This window comes from Rattus norvegicus, chromosome 9 (genome assembly GCF_021556685.1).
Source record: "Rattus norvegicus strain SHRSP/BbbUtx chromosome 9, alternate assembly SHRSP_T2T, whole genome shotgun sequence".
In the NCBI taxonomy this organism is placed as follows: domain Eukaryota; kingdom Metazoa; phylum Chordata; class Mammalia; order Rodentia; family Muridae; genus Rattus; species Rattus norvegicus.
In genome coordinates, this window is record NC_141542.1 from 120,395,792 (window position 1) to 120,423,362 (window position 27,571).

At 45.9% G+C, this 27,571-nt stretch overlaps 1 protein-coding gene across 3 annotated transcripts in view; it reads right to left on the bottom strand.

Annotated features, from left to right (window-relative positions):
* Rab31 (RAB31, member RAS oncogene family) overlaps window positions 1–27,571 on the bottom strand; it is a 127,824-nt gene that overhangs the window by 63,950 nt on the left and 36,303 nt on the right. For all 3 annotated transcript variants that reach the window (NM_145094.2, XM_087564730.1, XM_087564731.1), the window contains 2 exon segments: window positions 5,989–6,070; window positions 11,492–11,571. In NM_145094.2, coding sequence (NP_659562.2) covers window positions 5,989–6,070; window positions 11,492–11,571 — 162 coding nt within the window.

A 27,571-nucleotide genomic window follows, 5' to 3' on the forward strand; every position in this document is an offset into this window, starting at 1 on the left:
CAGTTTAACAGAAACCGCGATAAATTAGCTGGGCACCTTGGCCTCAGGTTCCTGGAGTAGAGCTGGGCAATTTTCCACAGGATTTCCCATCAAGGAGATCAAATTCTAGTCAAACCTAAAATGACCTCAACAAGAAACAAGGAACCATTTTGCCCTACCACACCAGCACTCACGGGCACGTACCCATACGCAGACATACACCAGCACACAAAAAATAAAGGTTTGAAATCCTAAAAATAATCGTGAACTTTATACTTACAGGAAAATTGCAAACAGTTCACTAGACGAGGCTGGCCACAGCATGGGGGAGCCAGCAAAGGCCACGGAGGAAAGAGAAGGCCTCTTCCGCCCGCACAGCTCTCACTAAGGAAAGCCCATGTGGGGTGAGGGAGGATTTGATAACCCAGTGAGAGGAGTTGTGAGTCGAACATGGATTCCAGAAAAAGCAAACATGAAGTCAGGGGTGGTATTTTAATCTTCTGCAGGGGTTCTGCCTCTGTGGGGATTCTCTTCCTGGTGTTTGTTGGAGGGCCAACATCACCCAACTTATTCAGACATCTCTCTGCAGAATTTCTTTACACATGATCTAGGAAGTTCCACCCAGAAGTGTCCTGTTTGAAAAAAAATTACATCTGGGGCTAGAGAGATGGCTCAGTGGTTAAGAGCACTGACTGCTCTTCCAGAGGTCCTGAGTTCAATTCCCAGCAACCACATGGTGGCTCACAGCCATCTAAAATGAGATCTGATGTCCTCTTCTGGTGTGTCTGAAGACAGCTACAGTGTACTCATACATAGAATAAATACATCCTTAAAAAAGGAAAGAAAGAAAGAAAGAAAGAAAGGAAGGAAGGAAGGAAGGAAGAGAGAAAGAAAGAAAGAAAGAAAGAAAGAAAGAAAGAAAGAAAGAAAGAAAGAAAGAAAGAAAGAGAGAAAGAGATCTTAAATTGCCTGGCTGACCTTGAACGCCTTAACTCTTGAAATTGTTTAACCTCTTGCCTCAGCCTCCTGAGAAACTGAGATTACAAACCTCGCTTTCTTATAGTGTTACTAAGTTTGCTCCTTCTTGGAATTTTCCATTTTTAGTGTTCTGTTAATTAAGAAAAATATATATATATACCAAGGAGCTAGAAGGGTGGCTCAGTGGTTAAGGAAACTGGCTGCTCTTGTAGCTTCCAGGTTGCGTGAAGAAAGCATGACTTTTCAACCCGGAAGCAATAGACGCTTGTGCTCAGTGAGGAAAATAACTTGCAGAGTCCGTGAATTTGTGCCACAGATATTAGAGACTTGGTGCTGGAAGGCAAGCATACCGTGCATGCGAGGCAGAAGCTGGTACACTCGCCTCCCAGGTGAGCAGTGAATCAGTAACACAGGGAGCGCTCACCCCTGCCAACACTGAAACCTGCTGCTATACCGCTACAACGTTGCCCCAAAGACATTGCCCGTTTAAATTTCTGAAAGGACAGAGGCAGGTTTCTAAAAAGATGGGGTGGGGTGGGATGGGAAGGATAATAAAATCAACGGGACTCCAACAATTAATGAAACAGAATAGGCACATGCAGCAGTCAGGAATGTATTTTTAGCTTTTCCAGAAGGTAAGATCATCGCAACCACAATGAAAACCAGCAACAAGCCGCAGAGACAATTGAAAAGCTGGACAGACTTGAGACTCCGTCAAAAGACGCCAGATGATGCCAGCCCAGGAATAAGCGAGTCGGGCCACTGAGGGGAAACAAGACTGGTGCCCGTGAGTCGCCGTAGCTGGTGGCCTCACACTCTCATCTATTCTAAAAAACAGTCACCTGAAATCCTAGCCAAAATGGAACCCTTCTTCCCAGACCAGAAGCATAAAGGTGAGTATCCCCGCCACACAGTGCTCTTAAGAGATGTCAATGTAGGGTTGGCGGTGGCTCAGCCAATCATAATAATATACACATGCACATAGGCGCACACACATGTATCTGTGACTATTGTCAGCCGTGTCCACAAACCATAACAGTCAAACGTTAAAAAGACTAAGATCGATAGAAATTAAGACTGTTAGAAACTAAGATTGTTTGAAGGATCAACTGAAACACCCTGGATGCTATTTCCCTTTGACATTGAAACTGGGCAGACTACGACAGTCAGTGGGATGGCAGTCAGCACCAAATCTCTTTGAAAGCAACCAGCTCACTAGAACAGGTAAGGAAGCATCTCCCAGGAGGCACTGCACAACCTGGTGGAAATGGCTGGTTCTGGATCCATGACATCCCTGAGAAAGTGTACAGAGAGGCAACTGAAGAGTGATGATGGTTCAGTGCCAGCCGTAGAAATCATGGGGTGGGTGACTTTGTTTTCAACTGCACAGTTTCTACTAGGAAAGCAACATGAGAAGAAAACCCAGGTCCCAGATCGTTCAATCAGATCGCAGCCTTCAGCCGTGTTAGCCATGTGGCTGTGAGAGTGTACTTAACCTCTCTGTGGCTCAATGATTGTCAGTGAGGGCAAGCACAGGGAGCTCACAGGGCAGGGAGAGGGGTGACCATGTACAGGGCAGCCTGTGAACACTGAGGTCACAAGAATGATCAGTGGGCAGCCGGATGCAGCAATGTTGCTCCCTCGGGTGGGGCCAGTGACCTGTCAACCTGACTGATCATCCTTGATAAAAGTTTCCAGGCCAAGGCAAGGGAGCAGTAAAATGCAGTCCGGTTTCTACAGCAACCGAGAGACAAAACAAACAAGCAAGTAAAACACAGCCAATCAACTTCAAAGAAGCCCAGGTAAGTACAGAAGGGAGACCACCCTCTGTGAATGTGTTACCTAGATTTGAAAGTCAGCTGACTGGCAGCTTAGAGAAGGGCCCCAGACCCTTTATAAGAATTTAGCAGAACGACAACAAAGACCTTTCCATGAGATTAGCATTTGTAGGACAGGAAATTATCCAATTCTTAAAACATTCTTTAAAATGCCTTAACCTAAAAATGCTGGAATTCTGGTTTTAAAGAGAGGAGTTCCGTAAGATGAAAACACAAGCATTTATAAGAATCAGATAACGAGGGCTGGAGAGACGGCTCAGCGGTTAAGAGCACTGATTCCTCTTCCACAGGTCCTGAGTTCAATTCCCAGCAACCACATGGTGGCTCACAACCATCTGTAATGACATCTGATGCTTTCCTCTGGTGTCTGAAAACAGCAACAGTGTACTCATATAGAAAAATAAATAAATCTTTAAAAAAAATACTCAAGAATCAGATAATGAGAGTCAAGAATTATTCTTCCATTGAGAGAAAGACAAGAACTGAAGGCTTTCAGAGACAAACAAGATCATTTAAGTGAGTTGAATAGTATATTATAAGTTTTCCTGGTTAGTTTCTGGTCAACTTGAAACAAGCCAGAGTCATCTGGGAAACGGGAACTTCAGCTGAGAAAATTCTCCCACCAGATCAGGCTATGGGAGCACTTTCTTGATTAATGATCTATTTGGGAGGGCCCAGCCCACTGTGGGCGGCGCTGCCCATAGGCCAGCTTCTGGGTTGTATTAGAAAGCAGGCTGAACATCCAATCTCCCCACCCAGACAGATTCTTCGCATGTTCTAGTGCAGTGAGTCTACCTGACCCTTCTGACCCCTCCAGATACAGCCAAGTCCCACATCTAGTACCCTAAATTGGCCTGGCCTCACTGCCCTCATCACAATCAATCTTTAGACCAGGCCCCTCTCATACCACATCCAGCATCCCCTCACCCCAGGCAGATCGACCCCCACATGCAGGGTCTGACCCAGGATGCACATCTACCACTCCAGCCTAACCCTCTAGCCTCTTATCCCATCTAAGCCAGCCTCTAAGCCAACCAGCCCACACATCCTCTGTTCCAACCTTCTTTGTCCACATCAGATGGAGAGACTACAAGAAGAATTCCACATGCCCAGATCTCGTCAAAAAAATTTACAAACATGAAAGACTAAGCCAGTATCTCCTGCTCCCTCTGCAACCTATAAATGTCTAAGAAAATACTGAAATATTTGCCGGTGAGAATAACTTAGATGAACTCCAGAACACAGAGTTAAAAAGAACAATCATAATCCCCATCAAAGGACTCAGAGACGACGTAAAGAAACAGCTCGATAAAATTAAGAAGAACTTAAGGAGAATAAATGCCCAAGTGATGCCCAAGGAAACACACACACACACACACACACACACACACACACACACACACACACACACACACGCAAAAGCTGAGGAAAATTACACAGAAAATTCAGGCACCTAGCAACAGCAACCTAGCAACGGCTTGCATCATCACTTGCGGCCAGGTGTGAGCCAGGTGCGTAAAAGGGACGGCTCGGCTACCCTAGTTCCCTCTCTCTACATCTTCTTTCAGGACTTGAGAACGGAATTCAATAGAAATAGAAACACAGAAGAGGACTGGCATTGAAACGAAGATGGAATTAAAAGTCCCAGTAACTCAACTGGGAGACTCAAAGGAAAGCCTTGCGGGCAGAAGAAAAAGTAGAAGATCTGAACCAAATAAGCAAGGAACGTGAAAAAAAAAAAATCAGAGTCACTGAAAAGGAACGTTCCATGGGTCATCATGCAAAAAAACAAACCTTCAAACTATAGGCATAGATGAGGAACAAGAATCCCAACTCGATGGCATAGACCTGGCGTTGTGTTTTATAACGTGGTATAATGTGGAGGCTGGGGAGACCTCAGAGGGTCCAAGGTGTCCCCCTAAATACAATACATTTCAAAAACATGGCCCAGAGGCTTCTGAGCTGGGACTGATCTGAAAGCCTCCTCTCTGAGGACTAGCTTTCATGACATCAGAAGATGCCGTGCGAGCTCCCAAGGAAGGGAAGCAACCAACAGGCCTGCTCAGCTAAGACGCCCAGGGACCACAGCAGCCAGCATAGCGCGGTAACTCTACGGGTGGCACACACACCTTGTCAGTAGCCAATCGCTCTCTGATTGGACCAAAGACGCACACGAGAAGAGGGAAACCAAGCCTTGTCCCGGAAACCTAGCCAAGGACCCAGGGCTAGAGAAGTCATGGATGGTGGGGGACAGCTTCTATCGTCAAAGGCTGGGCTTGATGATCCAAGGCTTTCCTGAGACCCTGGTGCATGGAGAAGGAAAACAGCTCCCTCTCTGAAACCAGGAACATTTTGGGCAGAGCTGGGGCGAGGGCCATGAGGGGGCTTAGGCTTCAGATCCTGAGAACCCAATTCTTCTTACATTACGGGGCTATGGCTGCTGTGTGCGCTCCGTATGCAACGCTCTTGAGATGCCTGTGTTCCCCTGTATAACACTGTTCGCTAAGCTTCTTGCTGACTTTGTGCCACTGTGTGATAGTTTCTGCTGATTTTGCCCATTTTGTTGTTGTTGTTGTTGTTCGTTTTTTTGTTTTTTGGGGGTTTTTTTGTTGGTTTGTTTTTTGTTTTTGTTTTTGTTTTTTTTACTCCAGAAAGTTGTATATAAGATACTAGACTTCCTAATAACCTTGCTTGTAAGAGCTGCAAGTTTATTCACGATTTCCTTATCCCAAACTTTCCTATCTTCTTTATCTCCTCATCTCCTGGTTACCTCCCACTTAGGAACCTGTCATTGAAGAAATTCCTAGCTACGGTTTTGATATTTGTTTTCATACCCTCAGGTAAGTGTAGTCCTCACCCCTCATCAACAAACAGATGGAGGCCACTACAGAAAAACTACACAGTCAACGAAAATGCAGAAGCAGTATTTTTATGTAAAGCAATTCTGGTTACAATAACAACTTCTCGAAAGGCCATGCTTATTCAAATTTAAGTGAAGAGCAAAGTTTTGTCTAAAATAACCTATTTGCTTCTTATGTCTTGGCATATATCTCCTTTCAAATGGTGAAATAAATGTTTCATATATAATATGATATAATAAATATATTAAATACATAAATATATACTTTAAATTCTGATATTCTGATGCTGGCTCCATTTTGTCTCTAGGAAGCCAGAAGTAGCATGTACTCACCCGCTCCTGACCAGCGGTGTCCCAGATGAGGAATTTGTGAAGTTCATTTCCACAAGGCACAGTTTTGGTCATGAAAGATGCCCTGAAAAAGAGAGTCAACCGCCCTACATCATCAAAACTCCACAGAGACGGAGGAGTTTCAATTCCTGTTATTATATTTCAAGCGGGCCCCAAGCACTCTTGTCCCTAAACAAGCAGTAATGAGAGTTAGACTACTGCAAATGAAAAGTCTGTATTTTATATAATTTAGCTGAGGTTTCAAAACAAAGAGAATATAGGGGCGGGGTGTCTGATGCTGTCCTGTTCTCCAATTGGTTCTAGGTCTGTCAGTAAAGAAGTCATGGGCCAATTGCTGGGTGGAAGGCGGGACTTCCGGGTCCCTGGAGGAAAAGGGACTGACCCAAGGGAGAAGGAGAGAGTTCACCATCTTTCAGAGAGAGAAAAGCCAAGCAGCCAAGTGAGATCTTGGGAGGAGCAGGTGGAGAGATAAGAATATTGATAAGGGCACACTTTTCCAGGCAGGAGATTACAGTAGCGCCCAGCAATTGTGTCAGAAGACAAGTTGAAAATGAGCAACCCATGTGCATGTCTTTTATCTGTGGATTCACGAGAAGCTGGGTGGTGGCTGGTAGTGCATCCTGTTCCCAGAGCAAAGGTGGGGTAGTAAAAGCTTAATTCACCATGTGTGGACTGGAGGGATGGCTCAGAGGTTGAGAGCACCGAGTGCTCTTACAGAAAGCCTGAGTTTGGTTCCCAGCGTTCATTCACAGGGCAGCTCACAGCCATCTTTAACTTCTGTTCTAACAGATCCAGTACCTTCTTCTGGCTTCCTCAGGCACTGCACACACGTGTTTCACATAGGTCCATGTAAACAAAACACTCATACCCATAAACTAAATAAACATAATAAAAGAAAATGCACACAGAAACTGATTCAATTGTCCTAGAATAATATTCTCTGTATATCAGGGAAATGTTGAATGTCTAGCCTTAGATATTAAAACCTTATTATTAAAACAAGGATGAGAAAAAAATGTCTTTTCACTTTAAGATTAAGACTTTGACTTCGAAACAGCATAAAGAGAAAGCTGTCTTAACATATTCCCATTCCCTAGGCTAACATTCAATTCCAGCAGCAAGTAATGGGAGAATAGATCTAAATCTCAACCTGTCTGCATCAATGTAGGGATGGTCTCAGGGTTGTATTGCTATGATGGAGCACCATGACCAAAGCAAGTCAGAGACAGAGGGTTTACTGGCTTACACTTCCACATCACTGTTCATCATCAAAGGAAGTCAGGACTAGAACTCAAACAGGACAGGAACTTGGAAGCAGGAGCTGATGCAGAGGCCATGGAGGGGTGCTGCTTACTGGCTTGCTCCCCATGGCTTGCACAATGGCCTGGGCCCTCCCACATCAATCGCTAACTAAGAAAATGCCCTAGAGTATTGCCTACAGTTCTATCTTCTGGAGCAATGTTCTCAATTGAGGTTCTTGCCTCTGAGATGACTTTAACCTGTGTCAAGTTGGCACAGAACTGTCCAGCAGAGAGATAAATAACAAAACACATGCATGTTTCTATCACAGTGGAAGGACTTCAAGGCATCAGTAAATCAGAAAACACTGGCTATCTTTTTTTTACCTATTTTCTTTAAATAAACACTTATTTTCTTTGTGCTCATAAAACCAAATACATAGAATATTTAATAGCCTAAAATATCTCATTCATGAACAACACCACCAACAAAAACAAACAAAACAAGACCGGAGAGATGGCTCAGTAATTAAGAGCACTGACTGCTCTTCCAGAGGTCCTGAGTTCAATTCCCAGCAACCACATGGTGGATCACAACCATCTGTAATGGGATCCGATGCCCTCTTCTGGTGTGTCTGGAGACAGCTACTATAAATATATATAAATGCACTGTGAATTTTGTAAATTTCAGGAGCATCCTGGGTCATCTGAGTTTCATTTTCTTCCTGAGACTTCTGGGTTTCCCTTCCTTTCTGAGTTGCATAAACCTCCCTCCTGCCTCCAGGAGTGATGTTTGAAACTGAGCGAACTGTCTAATCAGCAGAGTGTAATGAGAATGGGGACAGGAAGGCCTTCTCACAGACCACACATGGACAGTTAGATAACCTGCGTTTGGCATATGTATCAAAGTGTAGCCTATTTGATTTTTTTTTTGATTCTTTTTTTCGGAGCTGGGGATTGAACCCAGGGCCTTGCGCTTCCTAGGCAAGCGCTCTACCACTGAGCTAAATTCCCAACCCCGCCTATTTGCTTTTTAAGAATTAATGGTGCACATGGTGGCACATGCCTGTTATATTAGCATTCAAGAGGTTAAGACAGGAGGATTGGCCACAGCGGTTGTTCAAAGCTGCCCTGGGTTATATAGTACAACTGACTCAGACAAAAAGTAAATAAATGAAAGTTAAAATTAAAAAAATATAATACTAAGGGGACAGGGAGGTATAGCTCAGTGGTAGAGCAGGTGATTAGCAATTACATTTGAGACCTTGGATTCAACCTTAGCAGTCACTCCACAAATAGAAGGAAGGAAGGAAGGAGAGAGGAAGGGAGGGAGGGAGGGAGAGAAGAAATAGAAAAGAGGATAATTAAGGCTATAGAAACAGTTATACAAGGGCGTAGCATCCACCATGGAATGCTGAATAGACTAATAACACAGTGTGTGCCACCAAGCCTGAAACCCTGAGTTTGACCCTCAGGGCCCACAGGAAGAAAGGAGAGAATCAACTCCTTCAAGTTGTCCTCTGACTTTCCACATGTGCACCATGGAATATGTGCAAACGTCACCCTCCCCCATAAATACTCTTTTGTAATAAAATGAAGCAAGATTCACAAGATGGCAGCTGCTAGCTGAGAAGAAACACCTACTCACAGAACTGCCGCATACATGGTCATGGGTGCAGGCTGTGCAGGGAACTCTGGGATGCAGCTTTCCTGCCTGGGCATAGCCATTGCATAGCTGCCTTCAGATCACCCCTGCTTCATAATCTGTGAGTCACTGAGGTGACGTGGACTAATGCTTCTGATGAGAGGCGATGTCCTTGTACAACTGTGATTCTGATAGGAAGACCTGGGTAGGCTTTGAGGATAGACTAGCTTGGTTGTTATCTGTCTGTCTGTCTGGTTGGCTTTGGGGGTGCAAATCCATGCTATACAAGCACTTATACTACTGAGGCCACACGTCCAACTCTGCCAGGCTTGATCTGAGTCAAGTCTGCAGCTCTGTGTCTACCTGTGTGCTCTGACCCAGGGAAACCATCGCAATTAACTCTCGGGTCAGGGATTTGAACTGAAACATCCACAGGATCAGGCAGGTAAGACAATCCAGCAAGGCAGATGAGGTGTGCCTTCTCTGTTCGGGCATGAGCGCTGCATCCCTAGGGCTTCCCAAACAGCCTATAAATAACAGTCATAGTAAGTCATCAGATTCCCTGAGCTTGAGACTTGGTTACCCCATAGCACATACTTGTCTGGCTGGCTAGGTGGGTGGCCACGCCTCCTCTGCTCCATATCCATGGATCTCTCGATTCTCCAAAACTGGCTGTGGTAGACAGAGACCTAAGGGAGCACTGGAACGCACCTTCAGGGGTGTCTACCAGGGCACTTCCAGAAACTATTAGATCATGAGGGCTCTGACGTGATGAATAGATTAATCTTACGAAGCGTTTATCATATGATGACGTTATTGAAAAGTAAGAAGAGGGTCTGGGTAGAAGAAGTGACTCACAAAGGGCATGTCCTTAGATGCTCTGTCTTGTCCTAGCATCTTCCTGTCCTCTCCTTTTCCTGTTTCTTGATCCCTACAAGGGGAGCAACAGCTCACCTCTACTATATGCTCCTGCTGCCACGGTGTTCTGTCTGAACATATACAGCCAAGCAGCCATGGATTGATTCCTCTGCAACTGTGAGCCAAAATAAACTCTTCCTTTTTTTTTTTTTAAAGATTTATTTATTTATTATATGTGAGTACACTGTAGCTGTCTTCAGACACACCAGAAGAGGGCGCCAGATCTCATTACAGATGGTTGTGAGCCACCTTGTGGTTGCTGGGAATTGAACTCAGGACCTCTGGAAGAGCAGTCAGTGCCCTTAACCGCTGAGCCATCTCTCCAGCCCTCTCGTCCCTTTTTCTTTTTTTTTTTTCTTTTTTTTTTTCTTTTTCTTTTTCTTTTTTTTTCTTTTTCTTTTTTTTTCTTTTTCTTTTTTTTTCTTTTTTTTTTTCTTTTTCTTTTTTTTTTTTCTTTTTCTTTTTTTCGGAGCTGGGGACCGAACCCAGGGCCTTGCACTTGCTAGGCAAGTGCTCTACCGCTGAGCTAAATCCCCAACCCCTCTCTCTTCCCTTTTTTAAAAGTTGTCTTGTATTTGATGACTGCAGTAAGGAAAGTAACTGATATATTGCCTTAAAAATTTTGAAAGCACCATAAAGGCTGAGCAAAACAAACCATGGGGCCAGGTTTCTGGTTCATTGGGTTAACAAGTTTTGGGATAGACAATCAAGCTTTTAAAGAATTAAGATTTCCAGTTTTATCATTCTCCAATAAGTCTATGTTTCACTTTGTAAGTATTCCTGATAGTTTTTTTTGTTTTGTTTTTTTGTTTTTTTGTTTTCTTCTGAAACTGGAGCTTGGAAACACCTCAAAGTTCCAAAGGAGAGTATTTGAGTGCCTGGGCATAGCCATTGCATAGCTGCCTTCGGATGACCCCTGCTTCATAATCTGTGAGTCACTGAAGTGATGTGGGTTAATGCTTCTGATGAGAAGCGATGTACTTGTACAACTGTGATTCTGTTAACTATATCAGGAAAAGCCTTAGGCATTCTCAAGCCCATAAGAGAGCCGAGTCATCCTGACACCAGAAGACAGTGAGGAGCAAAGCAGGCAGGAAGTGGAGCAGCTCCCATAAGGCATTGCAGCTCCCATAAGGCATTGCAACCATCAGAAACTGTGTTGTCACAGCAAACTTAAGCTATGAACGCTCAGCATTAGATCATTTCAGAAAGGGAAACATTATTCATTCCACATGAATTTCAGACTTCCTCAGTGTGCAGTGGACAACTTTTCTGGGAATTAAAAACCAGGCACGGGCTGGGGATTTAGCTCAGTGGTAGAGCGCTTACCTAGGAAGCGCAAGGCCCTGGGTTCGGTCCCCAGCTCCAAAAAAAAGAACCAAAAAAAAAAAAAAAAAAAAAAACCAGGCAATCTGGTCACCCGTCGGGAACTGACAATGCATACCATCTCTCTCCCACCTAGAAATACAGTAAACCGGCTTTTCAGATCCACGGTCTTGATAGTCAAGAAATGGCCTTGCCTTCAAGAGGAAGAAGGTTGGCAAGAAACAAAACCCACAAGAATAACAGCCCTAAATTTCTGGAGTTAGGATCAGTTCTCATTAGTGAGGTTGGAAGTCTCTGTCCTTGAAAGAAGGGATGTCAAAAAACAAACAAACAAACAAAAGAACCATGCTGCACTTACCCAATGGTGGGGCTGATGTTGTGGTCAAAGTGGTCCTGGACAAACCGACACACAATGCTTGATTTCCCAACTCCCGTGTCCTAGAAGAGAATTGAAGGAATAGCCATGAAAACCCACCACCTCTGACCTTCTACGAATATGCAACAAAAGAGTGTGATAGCAGAACTGCAGGAGCAGGAGAAGAAGTCTTTTATTCCCTACCAGAATGTTCTATGACGTACATGCACTCCTTTCATAGAAGGGAAATAAATATGATAAAAGCAAGTTTGGAAGCACATCTCAGAGGCATACAGCAATTAGCATGCTCATAATAAGGGAACTGAAGGCCTAGAGAAGACGTGTCACATCCTGCCGTGTTGTCTGTTAGAGAGAGAGCTGATGTTTTTCAAAGTCACACTGTCAGGTTAATTCATCTGCATCTAGGGAACACACTGGAAGACCTCTAAATTCCTATTAACCCCCGCCCCCAGTGTCTGGTAGAATTTAATATCTGGACATTAAGCTCAGGTTTTGCTGAATTCTACAAAGGTCTCCTCTTTAGAGTTGGTCAAGAGAGGGATTCCTTACACAATGGATGGAAATCAGACACAGACGTGTGTCTCTACTACTTCCTTTCTAAACCCTTACAGAGTGGTTTTGGGAACAACAGGCACAAATCCACAAGGTCAAAGAGAGAAATCCCAGACAGATAATACCAACAGTGTCTGGAGAGACAGATTGTGCCTGAGAAAGAGCCCAAAACCCAGCAGTCAGCCCATGCCTGAAACAGCATAAGGCACATCTAGGAAGAAAGGAACGACGTCAGCTTAGGCAGAAATAGCAGGAGCCCCCTCTGCCTGGGTGAGTGGGGAACCCACGTACTGAGATACCAGGGTCTCCCAATTAAAGAGCAACATGTTCTCAAGCCAATAACTCCAGAGCTTTCAGCCAGTGATGGACTGAAGCTTTGAAACTCTGAGACAAAATAAACAAAAGGCTGAGTGACCCAGATACTTCAGGGATCAGTATGGTTCTCATATGTGACTTCATTCATTCATTCATTCATTCATTCATTCATTCATTATGAGAGTGCCTCTAGTCTCAAGCTCCCTATAGATTAGAATAATCTTGAACTGACCATCCCGCCTTCACGTCTCAAGTGCCAGGATTGCAGGGTGATGAACCACCATGCCTGGCTTATTCCTCACTAGGGATCAAACCCAGAGAGGGCGTCATACACTTCACCCACTCTCCTACCAACCGAGTTACACTCCCAACCCCTAGAGGTGTGATTTCTTTTAAAAAAGACTTATTTGTTTCATGTATATAAGTACACTGTCACTGTCTTCACACACACCAGAAGAGGGCATCAGATCCCATTACAGATGGTTGTGAGCCACCATGTGGTTGCTAGGAATTGAACGCAGTCAGTGCTCCTAACTGCTGAACCATTACTCCAGCCCCAAGGTGTGATTTTTTTTAAAAGCCCAAAGTTTGAGACTGGTGCAATGGCTCAATAATTAAGAACACTTGCTGCTCTTGCAGAAGACCCAGGTTCAAGTCCAAGCACCAACACAACAGCCACACAAACATCTGTGTTTTCAGTTCCAGGGAATTCAACACCCTCCTCTGGTCTCTACAGGCAGTCACGGACTTGTGGTGCACAGAAAATACATTTAGACAAAATACGCATACAATTTATTTTAGAGATTCTAACCAAGGGCCTGGTGGCTTAAAAAACAAGCATGAAGGCTGACGGGTGAGCTGAGTTCAATCCCCAGGTCACACATGGTAGAAGAGAACTCCCCCAAGTTGTCCTCTGACAGATGAACGGCTCTAGCTCACCAGAAAAAGCTGGTGTTTCACCTGGGCCATCTGCAGAAGGCAAGGGCCGGAGTTAATAATCGCAAGACAGCTTAGCGATTTCACTATGAAGGGTATTTCAAGGGTTGGCCTTCAGGCAGGCTCCGCTCAGCTGATCTGTGGAATGGAGTCTGAGTGGAGCTCCCCGCCCCCGAATGTGCGCTCCCCAGGTGAGCCTAACGACAGAGAGGATGCAGCATCTGCCCCGGCTGAAGCATGGCAGGGGAGACACAACGCCCTGAGAGCCAGGCTGGAGAGTCCAAAGAACCAAGTACAAGGAAGTGAATAGTTCTCGGGCCAAGAGAACTAAGGGCAGCTGTCTCCAAGCAGTAGTTTTCGGGTACAGAATAGGGTGATCCTGGGTGTGACCTAAAAACATGTGAGGGGGGAGAGCCAGGTGGAGAGTCTGCGTCAGAGCTCTGGGTGCTGGGGTTGGACATGAGTGGGCACCTCTGACTGCTCAGACCCTTTCTGCTGTGTCTGGGAACCCTGCAGGCTAGGAAGGGTAGCCCTACTACCTCCCTCCAATGGGGTTTGCAAACCAGGGAGATAGCTGGTAACTGTTACAGCGGAGTCCAGCCCACAAGGCAGGGTTTGCGAGAGGCTTATTGCTTGAGCGAAGAATGAAGAAATGGATGGAAGACGCCGAAGAATCCTTAAACCACGGACCATCATGTGAAGTAGAAGAGTGGGGCATAGACAGGGTGAGGCTCCCGCGCCGCCCCTGCTGCAGCTTTAGGACACAGTTGCTTCCTGGAGAAAGTCTTGCAGCATGGGGCGTTTCCGGTGCCTTCCTGGGCAGGGCAGAGCAGGGCATTGCAGGGCAGGGCAGGGCAGGGCATCGCAGCTGGGTAGTTTCCATTTCTCGGGGGTGCGTGGATGAAGATGTTCATCTGTAGGAGGGCTTAAAGCAGCTGAGGAGGGACAAATGAGCTGTCACTGGGAGGGTGGTGAGGGACCCAGGCCAGAGGCCATGGAAGTGCAGGCCAAAGGCAGCAGTGTCAGTAAATAGAGTCTTTAATTTTTTTTAATCAATTAATATTCTGTCTCTGTCTCCACCCACCCCCAACCCCCAACCCCGCCTCTCTGTTTCACTCTCTCCTCCCTCACATGTTTTTAGGTAACACTTGGGCTCATCCAACTCTGTACCCTAAAACTGCCAATTAGAAATGGGCATAGTTGTTTTCTGGGCATGATGATGCAGGCCTTTAATTCCAGCACTGGGCAAAGAGGGGGAGGGGAGGATGCAGATGCAGGCGGGTCTCTGTGAGTTCAAGACCTGGTATAAAAAGTGGGTTCCTGGACAGTCAGGACTGTTACACAAAGAAACCGTTTAAAAAAAAAAAAAGCCCAAACAAACAAACAAAAAATTAGAAACAAAATAAAAGAGATGCCCACAGTTTTTCTGGCCTGAGGCCCTCCTTGGACTCTCTAGCCTGGGAGGGGGCAGGGGGGATGGAAGGTCTCTCAGGGCGTTGTGGTGTCTCCTCCCCTGCCACATACCAGTGATGACAGATGTCACTTCCTGTCAACTGTCATGCTCACCTGGGGAACACTCACTGGGGGACGGGGAGGATCTCCGCTCTACCTCCATTCCCGCTAAATCAGCCCAGTCTGCCTGAAGACCCGCCCTTGAAATACCCTTCCCGGTGAAAGTTACAATTATTAACTCCACTCTTTGCCTTCTACAGATGGCTCAGGAAAAAGACAGCTTTTCTAGTGAGCCAGAGTGGCAAGCCAGCACAAATATAGCTGGATGCCTGTCAAATCTACACTTTGTCTCGCCTTATTTCGCAGCTTGGATCAATACGTACCTCTTATACATTTCATGGGGGAAAAGATATAGCAAAATATATTGATTTTAAATTGTCCAGAAAATAGGATATTTGATAAAGAACAGGGCAAAGAAATCTGACCGGTCAGGCATGTGGACTCCCTGAACTAGCTTTGAGAAGTTGTAGTTCTGCCACTGACCACAAGGGGAAGACCTGCTCACCTGCTGGCTGGAGGGCCCAGAGGGCCTTCCTTTTCCAGCCAGAACCTGACTGGGATGGATCCACACTAACTGGACTGTGACCCAAATTCGTGGAGATGAGACCAGTGAGACGTGGCCCAATCGTGGTAACAGAAGTAGAAAGCAAGAAAGAACAAAGAAAGCCAACTGGGTTGTTTTTTTTAACTCATTAAAAAAACAAAGACAAAAAAAAATACAAAAAAAAACAAAAAGGGGCTGGGGATTTAGCTCAGTGGTAGAGCGCTTACCTAGGAAGCGCAAGGCTCGGGGTTCGGTCCCCAGCTCCGAAAAAAAGAACCAAAAAAAAAAAAAAAAAAAACAAAACAGAGAATCCCAGCAGTCAGACAGAGGCAGGAGGTTCTCTGAGTTAGTCTAGCCTGGTCTACAAAGCAAGTCCCAGGACAACCAGGGCTACACAGAGAAACCCTGTCTCAGAAAACAAACAAAAAGACAGCAAGCAGAGGCCCCGGCTGCTCATGGAAACTTGCCTATGAATAGTTCTTCCACTCTGTATTTTGAGACTACCGCAGCCCATCTTGTCTAATCCCCTGATTTTATAAAAGCAGAAGCTGGTACGGCTTCCTTAGGGTCACACAGCTAGCCGGTTGGGAAAGTCAGAAGCACGTGTTCTGAGTCCAGTCTTCTCTAAGGCTCCTATCTGGTTAAATTCATCTCCCAGCCAAGCATGGATTTCTTTACAGAGAGAAAAGAAAGTTTAGTTGCCGGGACCTCACAAGTGCACAGATCACCCTGGTTTCACTTTGCCAGCTCCAGTTACTCAGCCGTCAGGAAGAAGGTGCCACTGTTTTGACGGTGATGAATGGAGGCCCAGTCCCTACTGCCAGAGAAACAACAAAAGAGAACCGAATCTGACTCCACAATCCAGGGGGAGAGTTAGGAAGAATCTACCCTGGGGGAGATTTTGGTCCAGTGCAGAGCAGACACATGACTGACCCCCCAACTACACACTGGGGGTCCGCCTATGACACAACTCCAAGTGCAAGAAACACTGTACCTCAGACGTTTTAGAAATACTTGTGGTAGGAATTAGAGAGCTAACCAGGACCTGGCGAGAAAGCATTTGAATCAATTTGCCTCCTAAGCAGAGTACCGAAAGTCAGGAATGTAGTTAAAATTCGTTTCAAAACAGGCACAGGTCCATGGCAGTCTAGCTTATAAATGATATGTGACTTGAATAAATTTAATCATGAATCAAATAAACTGTAGCGTAAGCGGCAATGTTTTAGACCTTGATCTCACTCCTGTCAAAATGAGAAGACAGAAGACAATTTACCCACAACACACATGCGCTTCATTTACACGGAGGCCGTGTCTTGATAAAACTATCACTGCCCCAAAACATCTGACGTGAAAACTCATGGATATATTAATAATCAATACATCACCTATAATTATAATCAACTGTATCAGCATAGCTCAATGAACAGTGTAGCTCACTCTACACTACCTTAAATACACTCAGAACACCGAGTGTATATCAGCCTACGGTGTGCAAAGCCTTCTGTCACAAGCTACTTTACAGTAAGATACTGGATACCTCCTGTAAAGTCAAAAATCAGAAAGGCTGTGTGGTTCACACTCTCACGGGGAGGTGAAACTTCCAGTCACGCCATCTGTACATGACAGAACCGACTCAGGACACCACATCCCCTCGGGGGTACCTCTGGTCTCAGAACCGTACAGCAAGGAATTTCACATCGATTACTCCGTTACCATTCGCTGAGTTAAGTATTTGGTTGCACTTTACATTCTTGTAGAAAATCTGAATCCCTCCGGGATACAGGACCCAGCCAGCATACTGCATCTCCCTGCAGCCCCCAGCAGTCCCTGGTGAGGGGGAGAACAGACGGTTGTGTTCTCAATCCCTGCGTGAGGAAACCACTCGGAGACTCTGCATGGACTCCCCGTAATTCTCTCACTAGAAAAGCAAAGCCGGACTCAAACATGGCACCTTTTCAGCCAGTGCTGTCTCAGTGCTCTCTGAGGGCACAGATCGCTCATCCATCTGCTGTCTATGCAGCCAGAAGCCCACAGGGGCGAGGGATGCAAACATTAAATCCTGGTTCCTGCAGTAAGGTCACTTAACACCAGACATAGATGTGACAGAGCCACCAAGGCAAGGGTGGGGGCGCCGATCAGCTGGAGTGCCAGCGGCTGGCTTCCCACAGGGCTGGTCACTTGAATCTAAGCTGCAAATTATCATTATCCCACAGCCCGCCACAGGACCACAGCACTCTGTCCTGGATTTGTCCACTGGCAAAACTGACTCTAACGTCAGACACGGCTTCCATCAAACAGAACCCAACTTCCAAGTCTTTAGAACGAGCCAAATTCCCCAGGATCTTGGTGAAACAAAAGCCCAGTCAATTCGGACTCCAGGTTCACATTGCCAATATCATGTAGGAGCAGTGATAAGACAGTTAGATTGGCAATGAGAGAAGGACATACTCACTGACCGCACTAAAAAAATCCCAGACACAGGCAAAACATTGTATATGAAAAGGTATCAGCTATCCTCTCTTTAGGCGTCGTGTACATTTATGTGCATGCGTGTACATATACAGGTACACGTGTATATGCGCATGCGCGTGTGTTTATATGCACTTGTGGTGCTTGAGATTGAAGCCAGGACCCCATGCATGCAAGACAGGCATTAACCATTTATCTACACCCTTGAAATACTTTCCAGGACGACTCAAAGCATTGCTATTTAGATTTTCTTAAACCTCAATAATATGTGTGTGTTTATATATAAAACATTATATATATATATACCTTGCCTTGCCCTGACTCCTCCGACAATGAAGGGAAGCATTAAGGCAAGTTTTGAATGAGGATGAAGAGGAAGTTAATTCCTCTGCTTCCTGTTTTTCTTAGAATAGCACCGGCTTCCGGTCATTTCCAGAGAGCAGTTGTCACCATGTGCAAACTCTGCACAGCTCGACAGAAATTTCAGTTAACCTGGTGAGTCTTTCAAAGTGTTTGGTGTTAAAATAAAGTAACACAGATTTCCCTTTGGGGCTGTCTGCCCCAGGAACCAACCGTTCCTTTGTGAACTTTCCTTTCTTCACAAGCTTTTGACTGAGCAAGAAGTCACCCAGCAAATAGCAAAAACCCCTCCAGCTCCCATCTCTCCAAGCAAACCCCTGACGATACAGAATGCCTGCTCTACCGAGACACCAAGCTCTAGACCGTAGGCCTCTGCTGTTACATAGTTTGATGGTGCCATTGCTCTTATTACTGTTTCTCAGAATTCCTTTGACTCTTCCCGAGTTGCAGAGTTAGCAACGGTGAGCACCGGTGTGGTAGGCAGCTGCAAAGCTACTCCCGTGGTTCCCAATGCGTGGTCCCTATTCACTGGGACTCAACAGGGCACCCAACACCAAGCCACCAGGCTTCTCCTTCCCCCTCAGGTCAGCCTTGAGGACCATGCCACACTTGAGAGGAAACGGGAATGTTCTTCAACCCAGCAAAGCGGCACAGGCAGGACTGCTAGTGTGGAACTGGGAAATGATGGCTCCTGCCTCATCTCAGAGCTTCATTCTGTTAACAGTTATTTTTAAAAGATTGTTTGTTTGTTTGTTTGTTTAATGTGAGTACACTGTAGATAATTCCAGACACACCAGAAGCGGGCATCAGATCCCATTACAGATGGTTGTGAGCCACCATGTGGTTGCTGGAAATTGAACTCAGGACCTCTGGAAGGGCAGTCAGTGCTCTTAACCACTGAGCCATCCCTCTAGCCCCCACCCTCTGGCCCACGCCCCCAGCCCCTGTTAACACTGCTTAAGAGATGTTTTCCCGGGAAGCGCAAGGCCCTGGGTTCGGTCCCCAGCTCCGAAAAAAAGAACCCCCCAAAAAAAAAAAAAAAAAAAGAGATGTTTTTCCCACTGGATCCTGAAGGGCCTGAGGGAAGGCTGAATAACAGCAGACTTAGACACAGAGGTGAGACAAGGAACAAACAAGAATGTGAGGTGAGGATCCAGCCTCTGCTTAGACACTGACAGGGTCCTGCTGTCAGAGCTGGCAGGCTTGCTGGGGCCCTGACACCTCACCTGGGTGTGCCATGCTCCCCACCCTTTTCCCTGACTCCCGCCTGAGAGTCAGAGAGACTGGCCACACACTTTTGCTGTGAACCCCCTCCCACAAAATGTATAAAAGAGACCCCCTTCCTTGCCACACAGCCTCTGATTCTCTTTTACAACCCCCTCCTCTCCCACTATGATGCTGTCTATCCCTGGTGCTGTGATCTGAACTTTCCTTGGAGCCATGCTGCTATCAGTCTGTCTGTCTGTCTGTGGCTTGGGTAAACTCCTTAGTCCATAGAAATACATGTCAGTGCCCCTTTTGAATCATCTGCCCTATCCAAACCTAATACAACGACCTGGTTCTACCTAGGGCTTGGCTCACTGCAGCTACCCTGACTTGCTGCGGCCCCTCCCACCAAGCTATTCATATTGCTTTATTTCCTTATTACTGTTTGTTGACCAAATTCCTGACACAAGGACACCTGAGGGAGGGAGGGTTTATCTGGCTGCAGTTTAAGGTACAATCCATTTTAGCAGGGGCGGCACCGCACAACAGGAGCAGCTGCAATCGGAAGTGCAGGACCGAAAGGATTGTTACTTGTTCATCATTCTCCAGATCACGGTCGAAGACCAGACCAATGTGAGGACGGCGATAAAACCTTAAGCCCCGGGGTTGGGGATTTAGCTCAGTGGTAGAGCGCTTGCCTAGCAAGCACAAGGCCCTGGGTTCAGTCCCCAGCTCCGAAAAAAAGAAAAAAAAAAGAAAAAAAAAAAAACCTTAAGCCCCCCATCTCCCAAGTAGGACCCACCTCCTAAAGGTTCACAATTTCCCCGCACAGCACTACCAGCTAGAGACTAAACCTTCAAACACACGATCCCGTGGAAGACTCTCCACTCACAGAGTCCACCAGAGTCTCAGTGCTCCAAGGTCCTGGGTACGCTTTGCCCACGAGGAAAACTGATTGCATTGCTGCTATCTCTACCATATGGTAAGGAGCCAAAATCAGGGCTGGAGAGGTGGCTCAGAGGTTAAGAGCACTGAGCTACTCTTCCAGAAGTTATGAGTTCAATTCCCAGCAACCACATGGTGGCTCACAACCATCTGCAATGGGATCTGGCTCCCTCTTCTGGTGTGTCTGTAGTGCAGAGGTAGATCTGCCCAATCTAGGCGCGCAGCTTGTATTCATACTGATTGAGTGTGTTTTCTTTGATATATATATATATATATATATATATATATATATATATATATATATATATATATAAATTAAACTCCATTCGCATTGAAAGCACGGCTAAGACAGAGAGAGCTGGAGACCGTTCCCTTTCACCTCTCCTGTCTCCATCTCAAGCAAACTTGTATCTCTTTAGTCCTTGGTCACGACATCCCTGGGATGAAGGTTAGGAATGGACCTTAGGGTATCTAATATCCACCACGTGAACAGGCTCATGGAAGCCTCTACAGGCAGGCGATGTTTTTTCTTTAATTTCTGGCAAGATGATCCTTCATCTGATTATTAATGTAATCAATGCCCTAAATTTACTTCCCCACCTAGAGGAAAGCTGGCACGTGAACCCTGGCGAAGGTCGCTGCGGTCTGGTGTCTTAGTCCGGCCAGCTTCAGTCATCGGCTTCTACCTCAAAAGCGTCAGAAGTGATCTCATGGCCACGCTTCATGCTAGGGTATTTGTCCTTCACTGGGAGTCAAGGTCATGGTTTCGAGGTACTACTTTACATGCAATCTAATCCACAGAATTTAAGTTATACATAGTTATGCCTACCATTCATCTGTCAGAAAATGTCCCTGTCTACATTTCAACTTTATATAAATATGACGGGCATTATGAAGGAATGTGAGGTAAATGGATGGACCAAGAGAGACAGTGGCCTGACCCAGGGGTGACAGCCATATTCTAGTTTTATTCTAGTGAAGAGGCTGTCTCTTCACTCCACCCCCACCCGACCCCACCCCATCCCCACTCTCTCCCAGTCAGGAAGATTGCTGTTAGGCTGAAGCAATCCAGCCAGAAGTTTGCCGATAATGATTTGGTCAGATGTACCAAAGGAAGTTTGTTTCTTCACTTAGTGGTTTGGACAACTTCAAGGCCCAAGAAAGCTACCACAGGCCTTCCCTGAGCTCCTCGCATGCTTCTCCCCTGCTCTGACCGCTCCACCTGAACAGCAGATTTGGAAAGCTGTCCTCCTTCTCCTTGAATCAGGCTCGTCATCCAGATTACCACAGAAAACTCGTTAACAAGTGTTTGTCATCCACAAACACATGCCCAGTGTCCTCCCTCTGCAGATGCAAATGACAGTCTCCAAAACATGGATCAGTAGCTTAGGAGGACTTCCCAAAGTCCCCCAGACACCAAGCACTCAGGCTTCTTCTCGATGAACATGTCTCCTCACTAAGCACATCTAAATAGGAAACCATGTGGCCTCGAATGCCAGGGTCAGCCAGGGTGCACCCTGACGTTCTGCTGAGCAAAGGAAGAAAGGACGGAGCTTGAAGTTTTAAACTGCATTTCTTGTCCATGTCAGATCCCAAGCAGGGAGTGTATGTCCCCTCCTCACCAACAGCTGGCACAGCTGTCACCTCTGTGTGCATCCGGCTGCTCTCTGTCTCTGTCCTTCACAAAACCGGAGTGCCCATAGCCAGCAGATCTCTCCCTCAACACTCACATCTCACCAAACCCCAACCAGATTCCTTCCCACCCCTCTGACCTGCTTAGGTGAGCCTTGCTTGTTAGCTGGCTCTATGGCAATTCCATACTTGAGAGCTCGATTTCCAGAGAGATGATAAGATGGTGTGAAGAGAAGACAGAAGCTGGGCCTGGACCACACCTGCAATCTCCTAATACACAGAGACACAAAGACACAGAGGGAGAGGGGGAGAGAGAGAGAGAGAGAGAGAGAGAGAGAGAGAGAGAGAGAGAGAGAGAGAGAGAAGAAGAAGAAGAAGAAGAAGAAGAAGAAGAAGAAGAAGAAGAAGAAGAAGAAGAAGAAGAAGAAGAAGACGACGACGACGACAAGGGAGAGAAAGAGGAAAAAGACTGGCCAGAGGACAGGATGGTCTCTCTTGCCTCAGTCCCCACAGCATCCCACAGAAACAAGCATGGCTAGTCTCCCACAGCACAAAGTGGTCAACTAGTAATGCTACAGTGACAAATTCAGAGATTTTAGCCACTCTACTTCAGCTTGACAGATTCGGATCTGTAGCTGCTCTTGGGGATGATTTTGTTATCTGGCACGGAGAAAGCTGCTACTTATGATGCAGCTTGTCCCCAAGACACACTTTCAGTCAAGAGTTCTATAAAGTTAGTATAGAAAATGAAAAATAAATTAAAAAAAGTCAACCCACCACCTACCCCCGTGCACACACACCATTCCAAAGTGCAGAATTCTGTGTGATTGGAGCCTGGGCTCAGGGAGCTGACACTCAAGATTTAAACCTCTTCTCTGCACTTCGGAACTCAGTTCTGAAGAAACAGAGCAAGGGTAATTCTTTTCCCAGTGACTGTGAGGGTTAAACAGAATGTGCTGGCAGGAAGCAAAGGTTCCTAGCAGTCTAGCTGTGATGGGGTAGCCCCGGCTATTTAGAAAAGCAAAGTTAATCTCCAGGGGTTCACTAGTGGGTATAGCAAGAGCTCCAGCTTTGTGAGGGGAAAAATATGCCATACGCAATGAGATACGACAGGCTTGTCTTTAAAGATGGCACCACATGTGATGACAAGCACACAAAGACCACTTGCCAGTGTTGTCTGCACTTTTTCTCCTCAGACGAGTCCTTTCCTGTTAGAACCCTGTGATCCTGCTCAGGGCATTCTTTGTGGGGCTTTTCATTTTGAAATGTTAACAGACACATACAAATGCTGTGGCCTTCTCTCAGATCTAGTTACGTATATTTACCTGCAATTTAACATGAACATCGCTTCTTTTTTAAAACAAACAAACTGCACGCCACTGGGCACTGAGTCATAGTTAGAAGCTGAAAGCTGCAGGGGTCGGGGTGGGCTGCTCAGCTCTAGATAACACACACTGTACATTTCAAAAACCAGAGGAAAGTATTTTGAAAGCATTCACCACAAAGGATTGACAAATACCTGTGGAGATGGTTATGTTTAACTCAATTTAAACATTATGTAACATACAGGTGTATGACACTTTATTGTGTTATCCATGATATACATGTACCTTCTGATTCTCATCAGTTACAATTTAACTTTTGTTTTTATCACTGTTATTGTAGATATGTATATTGTGTAATGTTTGTGTGTAGGTATACACATATCACATACACATATGGCCCTGGGCACCTGTAGACATTCCCCTGGGCACCTGTAGAATGTCCCTGTGCACCTGTATAATGCCCTTGGGCACCTGTAGAATGCCCCCTGTGCACCTGTAGAATGCCCTTGGGCACCTGTAGACATTCCCCTGGGCACCTGTAGGATGCACCTGGGCACCTGTAGACATTCTCCTGGGCACCTGTAGACATTCTCCTGGGCACCTGTAGAATGCCCCTGTGCACCTGTAGAATGCCCCTGTGCACCTGTAGAATGCCCCCTGTGCACCTGTAGAATGCCCCTGTGCACCTGTAGAATGCCCCTGTGCACCTGTAGAATGCCCCTGTGCACCTGTACAATGTCCCTGGCACCTGTACAATGTCCCTGGCACCTGTACAATGCCCCTGGGCACCTGTACAATGTCCCTGGCACCTGTACAATGCCCCTGGCACCTGTACAATGCCCCTGGGCACCTGTATTGACTACATGACCGATATCTCTTTCCTTGGTGCTGAGGTACCTGGGCACACTAAACAAGCATCTTCCCATGGAGCTGCCCCACCCCCAGCCTGCTTCTGCTTCTTTCTTTTGCATGCTGAATGCCACTGTATGTGTGGCCACCATCTGTTTACCCACTCACTGTTGTTAATGGATTCCCAGACTGTATCTGCCTTTTGTCTTTTCTGTTTGTCTTTTCTTTTCTTTTCTTTTCTTTTCTTTTCTTTTTTTCGGAGCTGGGGACCAAACTCAGGGCCTTGCGCTTCCTAGGCAAGCACTCTACCACTGAGCTAAATCCCCAACCCCCCTTTTGTCTTTTCTGAACAGGGCTGCTATGAATGCTCACGTACAAGTATTTCCCATTAGTGCCTTCTTTGGGTATTTGCGGTTTACATCCAGGAGTAGGGGTCCTAAATCTTGTAGTTCTGATTAACTTGAGTTTTTCTGGGTAGCCCTGGCTGTCCTGGAACTTCCTTTATAGACCAGGCTGGCCTCAAACTCAAAAATCCATCTGCCTCTGCCTCCTGAGTACTGGGATTAAAAGCATGTCCTCCCTAGTGTGGCTAAAAACAACGTTTTGTCTAATCTTAAAAAAAAAAAAAAATACAAAAAAGGAACGATTGTCAAAGGTAAACCCACTCCATGCTATGACAATATCACAGATTAAACATGGGTCAAGATTTATTGAGTTCCACAGAGGCTGAACGCAGTATTTCACACGTCCAGCAGTGTGGAATGATGTCATAGGTAAGGCAGGTACAAGATAGAATGAGGCCTGTCATTGGACGAGAAGGAAGGATGGGCCGGAGGAAAGTTTGAAGGAAGAGGAGAAGACAGGAATGGAGGAGGAGGAGGAGGAGGAGGAAGAGGAGGAGGAGGAGGAAGAGGAGGAGGAGGAGGAGGAGGAGGAGGAGGAGGAGGAGGAGGAGGAGGGGAGAGAGAGTAGCCAGGGACAAGATGGCAGGTGACGTTAAGACTCCACGCTGTACCTTTACAGGTTGTTATAAATGTTTTTAACGGATGGATGTGTACAGGGCTTTGTATGTGTAGGTGGGCAATTATACTTATCAATCGGGTCAAAGGTTACTGTGTTGTGTGTTCTTTTATGTGACAGTTTGGGTGTAGGAGAGTATGCGGTGGCTGGAGACACTGGGCCGAGGCGGAATTAGGATGTGTGTTTCTGGCATGGAGCCCTGCCTTGGGAACTAGGTAGGTAGAGAGACTGCTGATGGCTCAGAGAGAGGCCTTCGGCAGTGTGATATGGGATGGAGCAGAGTGGGTGAGAGGCTTTGCTGACTGAGAATTAAGAAATCCAGCAGATAGCATGGGGCACCGCAGTGCTGGATCTAGAGCGGGATAAGAGACAGCATTTTATTTTTATATTTTTACAACAACACACCAGCCATGAGCACTTCAGTTCCGCGATCTCCTCAGAATCTTCATGGACGGAGGTAAAGTACCATGGTGGTTTTCGTTAGCATTGCCCTGATGGTGATGAGCATCTTTTTACGTATTTGTTTGTCTCTTTTACATCTCTAGAGAAATGGCTACTAAACTCCTGTGTGACTTTTTGGTTTTTTTCAAGACAGGGTTTCTCTGGGTAGCCCTGACTCTCCTAGAACTCCCTCTGTAGACCAAGCTGGCCTCAAACTCAGAAATCCATCTGCCTCTGCCTCCTGAGTGCTGGGATTAAAAGCATGTGCTCCCTACCTGGCTGAAAACAACGTTTTGTCTAATCTTAAAAAAGAAAAAAGAAAAAGAAAGGAACGATTATCAAAGGTAAACCCACCCACCCCATGCTACAATAATCAATATCGCAGATAGAAAATGGGTCAAGATTTTATTGACCTTGCTGTTGATGATAAATTGGGATGTCGCAATCAATCGAAATAGGTTACAAAGCACAACCTTTACAGCAGATAAATGGGTATAGAATGGGTGTGGCACACATCTTTAATCCAGCCTTTAATCAGGAGGCAGAGGCAGGGCGGCTCTGAGTTCAAGGTCAGCTTGGTTTATAATTTGAGTCTCAGGACAGTCGGGGCCACACTGAGAAACCTTGTCTCGATAAACAAAACAAACAAACAAAAAAACAGGTATAAAATAAACTTGCAAACACAAATTGGCTTTTCCTAGAGAAGTTTTTTTTTACCTGTTGCCAACAGGTATTATTATTGTATTATTAAATATTATTAAATACAGATAATAATGGCTTTGCATTGCTAACAGTTGCATAGGAGACAAGAGTAGCATCAGACACTACGGAGAGTGTACAAATGCACAGCACACTTCCCCGCTGGAGACGGTAAATGACCCCTTTTGTTTGCTCTAAATTCCCTATCAAGGGCTGGCAGGATGTCTCAGCTTGTAGAGACACTTACGACCAAGCCCAAAAACCTGAGTCGGGTCCGTGGGACCCACAGGGAGGAAAGGACACCTTCTGAGCTCTATACACACACCATGGCATAAATGGGCACAGCTCGTACAAGCACAAATGTAAGGGGACAAAAAGATTAAATTCCCTATCAATATGACATGAAAAAATAAAGGGAGAGAAGCCACGGATGTGGAGAAGAAAAGGGATTTGCACAATTACTTCACTAATCAGGTTGGGAAGCAGAGTAACTACAGAAGGTGGACCGTGCCCACAGCAGTGGCAGAAGCCAAAGACCACAGGAAAGAAATGCAGATCTGGCCATGACAGGCTGACGCCTGGGCTCCTCTGACTCATGCTGTGTCAGGGATGAGTAACAGAACTGGTTTGCACTGGAGCAGACAGGCTGGAGCAGCTGGGAGCAGGAAGCACATCCGGACAATGGAGGCTCACTCTCTCCATATCTACGCCAGCAGGCAGCTGTGATAAAGGGTTACACCAATGTCCCCTGCCTTAGGAAGCAGCCCGAGAAATCCAGGGTTAACCCTCACAAGGCTTGGAATACAGTTCTGTGGTACCAGGAGGAAAACACTCAGCTGTATGTTCCGTAGGCCTTAAACCTCCAGTTGTTTGACTCAAGATAACATCAGCCCTGTTCGTTTTCTGCAACAAAGGTTGCTTTAGTTCTGAGTCAACTAAAGCGATTTGTAGGTATCTAGTCCTAGTCCCTTCATCGGATGGTAAGGTCCAAACAGGAAAAGTTACCAGATGCAAGAGTAGAAAGAAAAAAAAAATCACAAAATTCTCAGAAAATACATGATTCTAAGCAAAATCACTTGAGGAAAAAGTAGGCCTAGCGGCTGAATTCCCCCAAGGGGAAATTCCATTCCTGGACATGGTTCCTTTTACTTTTTTTGTTTTTGTACTACTGTGTGTCGAACACTAATTCTCACAGGTCTGACGATTGCTGGACCAACACTGGACCAACTCTTTTGTTTTGGAATAAGATCTCACTAA